Here is a 10775-nt window from a genome sequence, read left to right on the forward strand (position 1 = left end):
TCCTTCATTCTTGGTCCGATCAGAATGCTACGCATACCATTGGATGGGTTTTTGAGCCGCGCACCTTTTTGCAAAACACCCCAACCCGATTCCTCCATCCCCTCATTCATTTATTGAGGAAAAACTAAAACATTCCCGTGGAAAATCGACGATAACTCCCTCATTCCTAGCCCGTTCTTGACGTCCGGCATACCGTTAGATGCGTCTTTGAGCCGAGCACCTTTTTCTCGAACACCCCAACCCGATCCCTCCACCCCTTCACCCATTTATTTCGGAAAAACCAAAACATTCCCGTGGAAAACCGACGATAAATCCCTCATTCTTGGTCCGATCGGAATGTTCCGCGTGCCGTTGGATGAGTCGTTGAGCCGCTCATTTTTTTGTCGAGCACCCCGACCCGATCCTTCCACCAACCGCCCAGTTATTGAAGAAAAACTAAAGCATAACCGTGGAAAATCGGTGATAACTCCCTCGTTCCTGGTCCGATCTTGCGTGAGGCATACCGTTGAATGCGTCTTTGAGCCGCGTACCTGTTTGTTGAAGACTTCAACCGGATCCATCCACCCCCTCATTCAGTTATTGCAGAAAAACCAACGCATTCCCGTGGAAAATCGAAGTCAACTCCCTCATTCTTGGTCCGATCGGAATGTTGGATCGTTGGATGCGTCTTTGAGCCGCGCACCAGCCAAACACACACTCTAAGTTATTCTACTAAAACTGTTTTTTCGAAGTTTTTCCTCAATAACTGTGTGGTGGGTGTAAGATCGGCGGGGTTTTCCCGGACGGAATTTTCCAGGAAATTTTGGGACCACATTAGCCCGCGGAAAATCGGCGATAGCTCGTTAATTTTAGGTTTGATCATGGTGTTCAGCATACCGTTGGACGCGTCTTAGAGTCGCACTTCTTTTTGACGAACATTTCATCCCGATTCTCAACCCCCCCCCCTCCCCCTCCCTTGCTCTTTTTGCCTTGCATTCCCGCGGAAAATCGACGATAACTAGCTCATTTTTATTTCGATGGGAGCGTCCAGCATACCGTTGAATGCGTCTTTGGGTCGCTCATCCGCGTAACACTCCACCCTCCGCCAAGTTTTTGATCGAAAACCCGGCATTAGGGTGGAAAATCGACGATAGCTCGCTTATTTTTGGTCCGAACGAGGCATGCAGCATACCGTTGAATGCGTCTTTTGAGCCGCGCCCCGATTCCTCCACACCCCGCCCGGGAGGGAGGACCATTCTACCATTAAAGGGGTTCTTTACCCGGCGAAGCTTTCCTCTGTCCGGCAAGGCCCTATGTCAGCCGCCTACTCCGCCGATAGGTTAATCGGCCACTGCGAAAACGTGTGTCATACTATTCCATCACCATTGAAAGACCGCTCTGTACTGCCTGGCATTTCCTGTTTGCTGTGCTGTCGCTTGTGCACCAGCAAGTATCGTTCTCGTTTAAATCCTTTGCCACAAACTTCACATTCAAACGAACGTTCATCCGTATGTAGCTGTATGTGTTCCATCAGGTGATGCCTACGAAACGTAACAAAGATCATAAAAATAGATGTATTATCCGAAAGAAATCGAACCCGTTACCGATCCCTGGAACTACTACTTACTTCAGCAGAAACATTTGCCCACACACTTCGCAACGAAACGATCGCTCCCGGTGGGCCAAGTTCTGATGCTGTTTGTACTGGGTCGAGGTGTAGAACAGACGGTTGCACACCTCACACTGAAACTGCTGCACACCACGGTGCTTGGCGTGGTGATAGCGCAGCGAGGATCGATCACAGAAACACTGCTCACAGTACTCACACCGATAGTTGCGGATGTTCCGGTGTATGTTTAGATGCTTTTGCAAGCTGCTCCGGTGTGCAAAGCGTTTGTCACATTGGTCACAGCTAAATTGTTTCCCTTCACTGTGCACCAGCACGTGTTTGCTGAGCTGCGACACCACGTTTCCACACACGGGACAAGTTTTCTTTTTGGAAGATTTTATGCTATTTGGAACGATGGAAGGCATCGTAACGTGTTCCGGTAGGTCCACGCTATGATCGATCTCTTCCCTTTCATCACGTGCCTGCTTTATCGGTTGCTCAGTGGTAGCTGGATCGTCGTCACATTTGTCTTGACGATCTTGTTCGCCATCGTCGTAGGGATCATCGCCATCGTCATGGTTAGCAGCAAGCACACTTTCCAGTATACCGTACGCTTCTAGGGCGGTGGCTTCAAGCTGCACAAAATCGACCATCGTTTGATAGCACTCACTACAAACACAGTTCGGTAGTCCATCGTTTTCATCGACCTAAGAGTAAACGAAGAATGGGTTAATCACGCTCTCTATATCGAACGACCAGGCGAACACCAACTACTGCAGCCTTACCTTTGGCACAAGCACATCCACTGCGTCAAGTAGGCTTTCGTTTATCGTTGATTCGATGAACAGCGGCATGCAATTTGCTACCGAGAGACAAAAACGGCACACATTTTCATAGTTTAACCGCAGCCACTCTCGATCGATGTTCATCATTTCTGCGCAGAACAGTAGCCGTGCGACTAGGAGCTTCTTCTTCTTCTTCTTCTTCTTTGGTCGAGGTATTCCACGATACGGCTCAGGAATCCAGCTTCCTGGGCCTTCCTGCGCTACTTCGTAGATTTGTTATAACTAACAAAACCTCTATGCTTGTGGACCGGCAACTTTGGCCATATGTCCCAATTTAGCTGTTACTAAAGTAATTCTTCCGACTGTCTGGATTTTTTAATGCTTAATGTTTTGCTGTGTTTTGAATATATACTGGTTGATCTGACGTTTTGCTTGCTTCCTTGTTGTTTTGTTTATACTAGCTAGTTTTGTTCTTTTGATTAGGTGTCGTTGACTCTTTTCTTTTGTGCTAAATTGGTTTGTTTGTTATCAGAGTATTATTTTGTTTTTTTGTATGAAATTAATGATTTTTTGGATTTCACCTATTTTTCTTGATTTCCAGTTGTTGATAAAAACTTCTTCTGTTGGAAGGTTATCTCTTCTTCTTTCTAGGTCCAACCTTCTGCATTTGAAGACTCTATGCTGTCCTGTGTCTGGGCTGTTGCAAAGATTACAAGAGCCGTTATCTATAATCTTTTGTTTGTTGAGCCAGTAATTGCTGTAGTCGTGGCCTGATATCAGTCTATTAATCAGTTTGATTTCTTTTGGCAGTAACTTCATATTGTGATGCCACATCCTTTTTCCTATCTTGTTTTGGTATTTTTCATATTTTTTGCCTTTGACTGCACACATTTCTGCATACCAGACCTCTGTCTCTCTTTCGGCCTTTTCATGTAGCATGCTTATGGCATCCTTCAAACGTATCGTGTTGTTAATTACTAGGTTGCTGGTAATACCTTCTCTGGCTAATTTGTCTGCTATCTCATTACCATCTATGTTTACGTGACTGGGAATCCACTGTATTCTGGCCTCGAGGTACTCACAGTTGTTTATGATTCCACTTATAATGTCTTCCGTGTATTTTTCTCTTGTAGCTTGCTCTAGTATTATGCATGATGATTTACTGTCGGTGTAGACTATTGGCTTTTTGATTTTTTCGAGAGCTGCATATTCCAAGGCTTTTTTTATGGCGTACAGTTCAGTTGTGCAAATTGATGCTTCATTTTTTAATTTAAAGGCTAGTTTTTGCTCTCCCTTGTTGTCATTTCTAATATACAAGCCTATTCCACAGCCGTTGCTGGTTTTGCTACCATCTGTGAATATTTTAAGTTTTGAATCGTCATTTTTAATCATTTCTGTGCTTAGCTGTTTAGCTATTATGGGGTTGCAGTTTTCTTTGCTGACATTCAAACCTGGAACGTTTGTCCTTATGTCAATGTAATGGTAGTTGTTATTTAGATTGTTAAAACTTATCTTAGTTATTTTTTTGAAAATGTCTACATTTTCCTTATATATTTGTTCTATTGCCGAGCTTCTTTGGTTGTTGCTTTGATCAGGTACTTGGGCTAAAATTTGAGCGTTCCTTGAGGGTTGCGCTGTGATTTTGGCCAGCTGCTTAGCGACTATATATCTACTTCTTATTGGGAAAGGAAATTCAGCAGCAATTGCATGTAAGGAATTAATAGGGGTAGTCCTAGTGCACCCTGTCACTCTTCTCAGAGATTGGTTTAGAAGTGTGTCGATGGATTTGAGTTTAGTTTTTGTGGCATTGAGGCTAAAAGCTATTCCATATTCCATGCTTCCTCTGATTAATGCTCTGTGAACTTGTATGGCCTTTTCCGGGTCAATATGATTTCTGAAATTGCATATTGTCTTGATTGCGTTAAGTCTTTTATGTGCCTTTGTTTTTTGTTTATCTATATGTTGGTGAAACTTTAATTTACTATCTATGGTGATACCCAAGAACCTATGTTCTTTGGTTTTTTCCACTCTTTCCCCTGATATTTGTACATTTACGTGGAACTTGTTGTTGGGAAACGTCATAATTTTGCATTTCTGCGTGTTGATTTCTAGATTTAGTTTTCTAAGTGTTTGTGTTAGCCAATTTGAGGTTCTTTGAAGGGATATTTCGACTGCCTTTGGTGTTATCCCCGTTTCTATAATTGCAAAATCGTCCGCGTATTGTAGCACCTTGATTTTATCTCTATTGATTTCATGACAACCGCTGGTATAAATGTTGAAAATGGTCGGTGAAAGGACATCCCCCTGGGGGATACCATTTGATACCCTTCTTTTGATTTGTTTGTCGTCAACAGATAGTTCTAAGCTCCTATTTGTGACAAAACTGTTAATCCAAGCAATATCCTCTTGGGGTATCATCATTGATTGCATTGTTTTTGTTAGCTCGTTAGTAACTACACTATTGTAGGCATTTTTTACGTCGATAAAAATTACTCCAGTGTATTTTTTTTCCCTGTTATTTTTAGTGATCATATTGATCAGAAGTACCATCATATCCATGGTTGACTTATTTTTCCGAAACCCGAAACTGGTCTCGGGCAGGAGTAGGTGTTTCTCCAAGTGGTTCGTAATGTTTGCTAATATTGCTGTGTTGGCCACTTTAAGTATTGTTAAGAGTAGTGCTATTGGTCTAAAATTATTTACGTCATTCAAATCTTTGCCGATTTTTCCTATTGCAATTATTTTGATTCTTTTGAGCCTATTTGGTACTTTTCCTATTCTATACATATTATTAACTTCCTCAATTATTTTTGTGGCTATTTTGTCGTTTAAAGATCTTAATGTTGCATATGATAGTCCATCAACACCTGGTGCGGTATTCTTTTTAGATTTCAAAATTGTATGCCATAAATTAAGATTTAAAAGTTCCAATTCGCTGTTATATACTAATGTTACGTAATTTGTTTTAGTTTTAAAATTAGGAAAGTTATTTTTTAAAAATTCTTTGGCATTATCAGGGTTTGAGTTGATATAATTAGTGTTTTGTTTGTTGCCCCTGTTTCCGTGACATTTGTTGATTATCTTCCATAGTTCCGTGGTGGAAGTGTCAGTATTTACTTTATCCAGCCATTTTTCAAAGTTTTTACGTTTTTCTGTTTTTTTTTAAATTTGAATTTGGCCAAATCCCTCTTAAAACTGATATGATTGTCCAGGGTTCTGTTTGTATTATATTTTTTCCTGGCCTGATTTTTCTTATCCCATGCTTTTTGAAGATCCTCTGTCCACCATGATTTAGGTGTATGATTGCAGGTTTTAGTATTGTTATGAACTATTTTTTGTATTTCTTTAGTTAGGTTGGCAATATTTGTCTGATCTGTGCATTTGAGATGCCTTATTTGTTTTTCTACTTCCCCTTTGTTAATAATTTTGTTTTTAGTCGGAATATTAGGGCCTTGCGTACATGTTAGAATTATTTTATGCCCACTGTTGCCAATGTGTATATCTGTAACTGTTCTGTTAGTCACTTGTACTAGCTCTGGTGATACCATAGTAAGGTCTATCGCAGTGTCCCTTTTGTTTGGATCGCTACTTACAAATGTTATCTCTTTATCATTAATTAGAGTCATATCTGAATTATTAATTTCGTCTAGTGTTACTATACCTTTGGTATCCGTATAATGATTTCCCCATGATTTGTGATGAGCATTAAAATCGCCAGTTATGATTGTCTTCCTGTATCTGTTTGCTACATCAAGTATTTTTTTTAAGGTTATGCTGTAGATTGTTTTTGGCGTTGTTGGTTTGACGTAGGTAGATATGATGACTGTGTTTGTGTTTTTAATTTTAACACCGACTGTTTGTATACAGTTGCTGGTGTGGTGTATGTGCAGAGGCTCAAATTTGAATTTCTTTTGTATTAGTATACTGCTCCCTCCGTACCCATCGTCTCTGGTTTGATAGATGTGGTGATAGTTAGGGAATTTTATGTCTCTTGCGGTATTTTCAGTGAGCCATGTTTCTTGAATGCACACAACGTCTATGGTTTTGTCTACTACTATTTTTTTTAATTCGTCATTGTTTTTTTTTAGACCTTGGATATTTACTTGCATAACTCTGAGGCCTTCTAAAAGTCAGAGGAACATTGTGTGATCTAGCTATTTTTATTGTTCTTGTTTAAATTTTGAATTTGAATTTGGTTGGTTGTCGTGTTGTTGTTTTTTTTTTTTTTTTAATTTGATGTTTGGTGTTCTTCTACTTTTTTAGGGAAAAGATTGACCCTTTCTTCAGCAGAAAGTGGTCTTAGTGGTATGGTAGTACCGTCTTGTCTTTTGATTACTAATTTTTTTTGACTGATTTTTGGGGTTTCATTTGTTTTGGATGTTGTAGGTTGTTCTGTTTGTGATACTGTCTGTAAGGTTGTTTCGATCTGCGTTATTGAGTTATTTTCTGTGTGGGTATTGTTTTGGTTTTGTGTTTTTGTCTGTGAGTCGATTTCGTTGTTTGTAGTGTTATTTTTTGTCGTATGAGCGTATGTTTTTTCCGTTGTCGTAAATTTTTTTGGGGGCATAGGGCACTGCCTACGTCTGATGGCTCTTGCTTCACTATACGTGAGCCTGTTTACCGTTTTTATTTTCTGTATTTCTGCTTCATCCAAGTATATGGGGCAGCTTTTGTTTAAAGTGTTGTGATTGTCCCCACATGATACACATTTTGTTTGCGTGCATTCATCCTCGTGCACAGGTAGACTGCAGGTGGCACAGGTGCGTTCACCTCTACACCATTTTTTTGTGTGGCCTATTTTAAGGCATGTGGCGCAACGCATTGGCTTGGGAATGTATTGGTCGACCAAGAGGGGATATAGCCCAAAATCAACCGAACGCGGCACTTTGGTAGTATTGAAAGTAACGATTGCAGTTTTAGTGTTTTTTAGTTCATTTTCCACTTTTCTTTTCATAATGTTCACTTCAATTACTTTTTGGTCCTTAAGGCCAGCAAGGATTTCTTTCTCAGACATAAATTCTATGTCCGGGCACCGAATTACACCTTTGGTAGTGTTAAGGGTTGGATGCTCATACACTCTCACTATAATGTCCCCTTTAGTGTCTGGAATTTTATTTATTTTTATTGCTTTTTCTGCCATTTTTTCGTTTTTTACTTTAATCAGCAGTTTTCCTCCGCGTACGCGGCTCACTTGCTCCGGTTTGCTTCCTAAAGCATTTTCTATAACTTTTTGTAATAGAAATGGGTTGCACTTTGTAAGGTCCTTGCCCTCTGTTACCGATTCCATCACTAGCACTTTTTCTTCTTCGACCGCATGGTTTGAAATATTGTAGGCCATGTTTGTTTTTTTTCCTACTTTTCGCTTGGGTTCACCGAGTTCGTTCAGTGTGTCGAAATAGTTTCTGAGGGGTATACCCCCCCCGGGATCTAGGACCCCCATCCTTATTTAAAAATTTCTCCCTTTTAGCGCGTTTTTTGTTTTGTCGGTTACTATTTCAAAGGACTGCCTCAATCAGAAACAAGATGTAAAGATGTTCACTTTCCCTTACACTTTATACTGTAGGCGTTAGTAACGTAAATTTCAAAAACGTGTGTGAGTTCTTCAGTGTCAGACTGTCGAATGTGCGACTAGGAGCGAGAAAGTAAACAAACATCTGTCAAGCGGTTCAGCTGACAGATCGAATTGCGATTCCCAGCTGACAAAATGTGTCCTTCAATCCTTTTGTTCATTTTTAACAAGCAAATACCAAGCTACGGATCAGCTTCTGATCTAGCAGTGGGGTAAGTAGGTGCTCAAGGTCCCGGGCCACGGGAAATTTTAAACTGTTGAAATCGATAGGAAACTGTCGAAAAATCTCAAAATTACGATTTAAGCCTTTTCTCCATCGCCCCCTGTAGGTAGCTTGTGTATGTGCCAGGCTCTCGAAAAGGCGATTTCAAAGCGTGGAAATTCAACAAACACTCACTTTAAACATGGATTTTGAAATCTCCCTTTACACCGCGGATCAAGGAAAATGTCAAAAATCAATATTTCAGGTTTTTATTAGCAGGATTTTATTCGGATTTTGTCATCTATTTGAAAAAATAAACAACAGATCCGATTTTATTTAATGTAACGTAATTTTCATTCTTTTTTTTTTTCTTCATATGATGTATTGGCCAGTTATTGAGCGTAGTAACTCTTATCACCAGATTACGGGCAGATAGGATATACACATATAGGTGGAGAGCAATTTAGGAATGGGGAAAGGAAATTGCTAACACAAGTAGGGATGTTCGCTCTTTGTTTCTCTTTTTTTTCCTCATGTCTTTAAAGTCGTTGTATAGGTTCTTCTTTTTCTACCAACAACCATCCCCAACGCGCACGTACGCTTCTTTCACTTGCTCTGCCCATTGCGAAGGAAAGCGTGCGAACGATCCACCGTCGAAGGAAAAAGGAAGCCAGGTTGACAGGTGCCAATGGTGAAAGTTTTGGTTGGTTGTAATACATTCTTCGCTAATAAACACAACACACAATTGACACACACACACACCGACGCGCACGCTTATTCTTGCCTTAATCTTGTTCTGCATTTGCACTATCTAAGTGTGATCGTATCCTAATTCCCTGTTCATCGCAGATCAGTATTCTACACTATCACGATCTCTCCTTTTCTCTCCCTCTTTCACACATTCGTACCTTAATGTCCTCGAGGTTACATTTCAATCGGAAAACATAGACCTATATTTATCCTGGGACATGTAAACCATTGTTCTCTTTATACTAGATATGTACCAGAGTGTATTGTGCAAATACAATAGTTAAAAAAAAACAAAAGAAAGATAAATTAAGCTGTTAATTACTTTCTTCGTTTTGTGCTTTTAGTTACAATCTTTGTGAGTTTTGCCTTTATGAAAAAATAAACAAAAAATGTTCCACAGTTTGAAAAAAAAAACAGCCAAATTACACATCATACATATATCGAGTATTGTTGTGGTTTGCAACTCCCGCTACCCGCTCGGCTCATCAATTTAACATTTCATTTAACTACAATTCCGCATCCATCACAAACGTCTTTCGTATCCACGTATCCCACGCACGTCCTACCTAATGTTGAGGACATATTTTTGGCATCCCTTTCCAGGCGCGGCGTGGCCATACGGTGTGGTGTTTCCATCTGTTCCTACTACGACTGTATACTAGGTAAATGCTTATAATGTGTGTTGTAACTTCCTGTCCATGTTCGCTCGTTCTAACTGCATCAGAAAATAGTAAATACATTCTAGGTCAGATCAGATACAAACGCCCTACACAACCACAGCTCGAAACAAGAATCAGTATGTAGGCCCTGCATAAGGACAACTTACGCGGGCAGTGGCCTTAAGTGGCAAACGAGAAGCTTGAGAAAACATCAGCAATATAGTCAGTGTGGAAGGATGGACACACACACACACACATACTACCAACTTAAACTGTTGGTTTTTCTGTTTTCGAGCGTGTTTTGGTGGCTTTTTCCGGTTTCTTCGTGCGAGGCAGCGTCGTACAGCTGGCCGACATCTTTTCCTGTGAAATAAAAATGGAAAAATGCAATTAATATTTTGTATGGTAAAAGCGGAAGTATGTTTTTCCCGTGTTTTTTTTTTAATCATTAACGAGAAGAGCTCGCCCAATCCATTAAAAACACGAGGCTTCTTGTACGGAGAATGCAGTAAACTTATGGATGATAACAACACATTCTCATGCACATTTGGTATACTTTCTGTGAGCATGATCCTTTTATTGAAAAGTTTTTGTGTTGCTGCATCCAAACATATTTTTCGAATCGAATAAGCGAGACACATTAGTCACACGATGATCTATCTCTACATTACGGATGAACACTGCGACTATAATCACACATTCGAGGCATTTCTTTGGGGATTTATCCGTTGATTCCGATGGTCCGAGAGAGTAATAAGCTCTCAACAGAAATCCTTCCAAAATTCGATAAGAAACATTCATGCAAAGATGGTGCGATGGCTCAGAGATGATATGCTGTGCGTGGATTACAGACACAAGCAACAAATTGCGAGGAGTTCTGCATTGTACTGCATTGGTGTAGGAATCGATCTCTAAATGTATCAAAGACAAAGACTCTACAGACTCTATTGTTACTCTTTATGTAACGGATGTTAAGACTACGAAGAATCTGTGGACGCCTTTGGTGTTTGGAGTCCGTATTCGGAAATGGTTCTGATTCCGGAATCAATTTCGGAACACATTTCGGAACCTGTGCCGGAACCAGAAACGATTTCGAAAACGAAACCGGATTAATAATCGACTCCGAACACGGAATCGGAACCATGTAGTCCGAATTCAAGGAATTGCAGAATCGATTTCTATACCAATTCCAAAAATTTCTCAACTTCTGGAACCTTTTTTA

At 40.2% G+C, this 10775-nt stretch overlaps 4 protein-coding genes across 4 annotated transcripts in view; all 4 read right to left on the reverse strand.

The window, feature by feature from the left end:
• Positions 1-10775, reverse strand: part of LOC126556137 (GDP-fucose protein O-fucosyltransferase 1) — a 452711-nt gene that overhangs the window by 250738 nt on the left and 191198 nt on the right. The gene's annotated exons all lie outside the window — the stretch shown is intronic.
• The window catches only part of LOC126556377 (uncharacterized), a 306838-nt gene that overhangs the window by 67660 nt on the left and 228403 nt on the right, over positions 1-10775 (reverse strand). The window lies entirely within an intron of this gene.
• Positions 1-10775, reverse strand: part of LOC126556033 (fatty-acid amide hydrolase 2) — a 526247-nt gene that overhangs the window by 54609 nt on the left and 460863 nt on the right. The window lies entirely within an intron of this gene.
• Positions 1346-2520, reverse strand: LOC126567450 (zinc finger protein 155-like). The gene is made up of 3 exons (XM_050223671.1): positions 2374-2520; positions 1607-2295; positions 1346-1520 (listed from the first exon to the last, which is right to left on the reverse strand). The coding sequence occupies exons 1-3, from the start codon at positions 2518-2520 to the stop codon at positions 1346-1348; spliced, it is 1011 nt and encodes a 336-aa protein (XP_050079628.1).

The sequence above is a fragment of the Anopheles maculipalpis genome, chromosome 2RL, assembly GCF_943734695.1.
Source record: "Anopheles maculipalpis chromosome 2RL, idAnoMacuDA_375_x, whole genome shotgun sequence".
Lineage (NCBI taxonomy): Eukaryota > Metazoa > Arthropoda > Insecta > Diptera > Culicidae > Anopheles > Anopheles maculipalpis.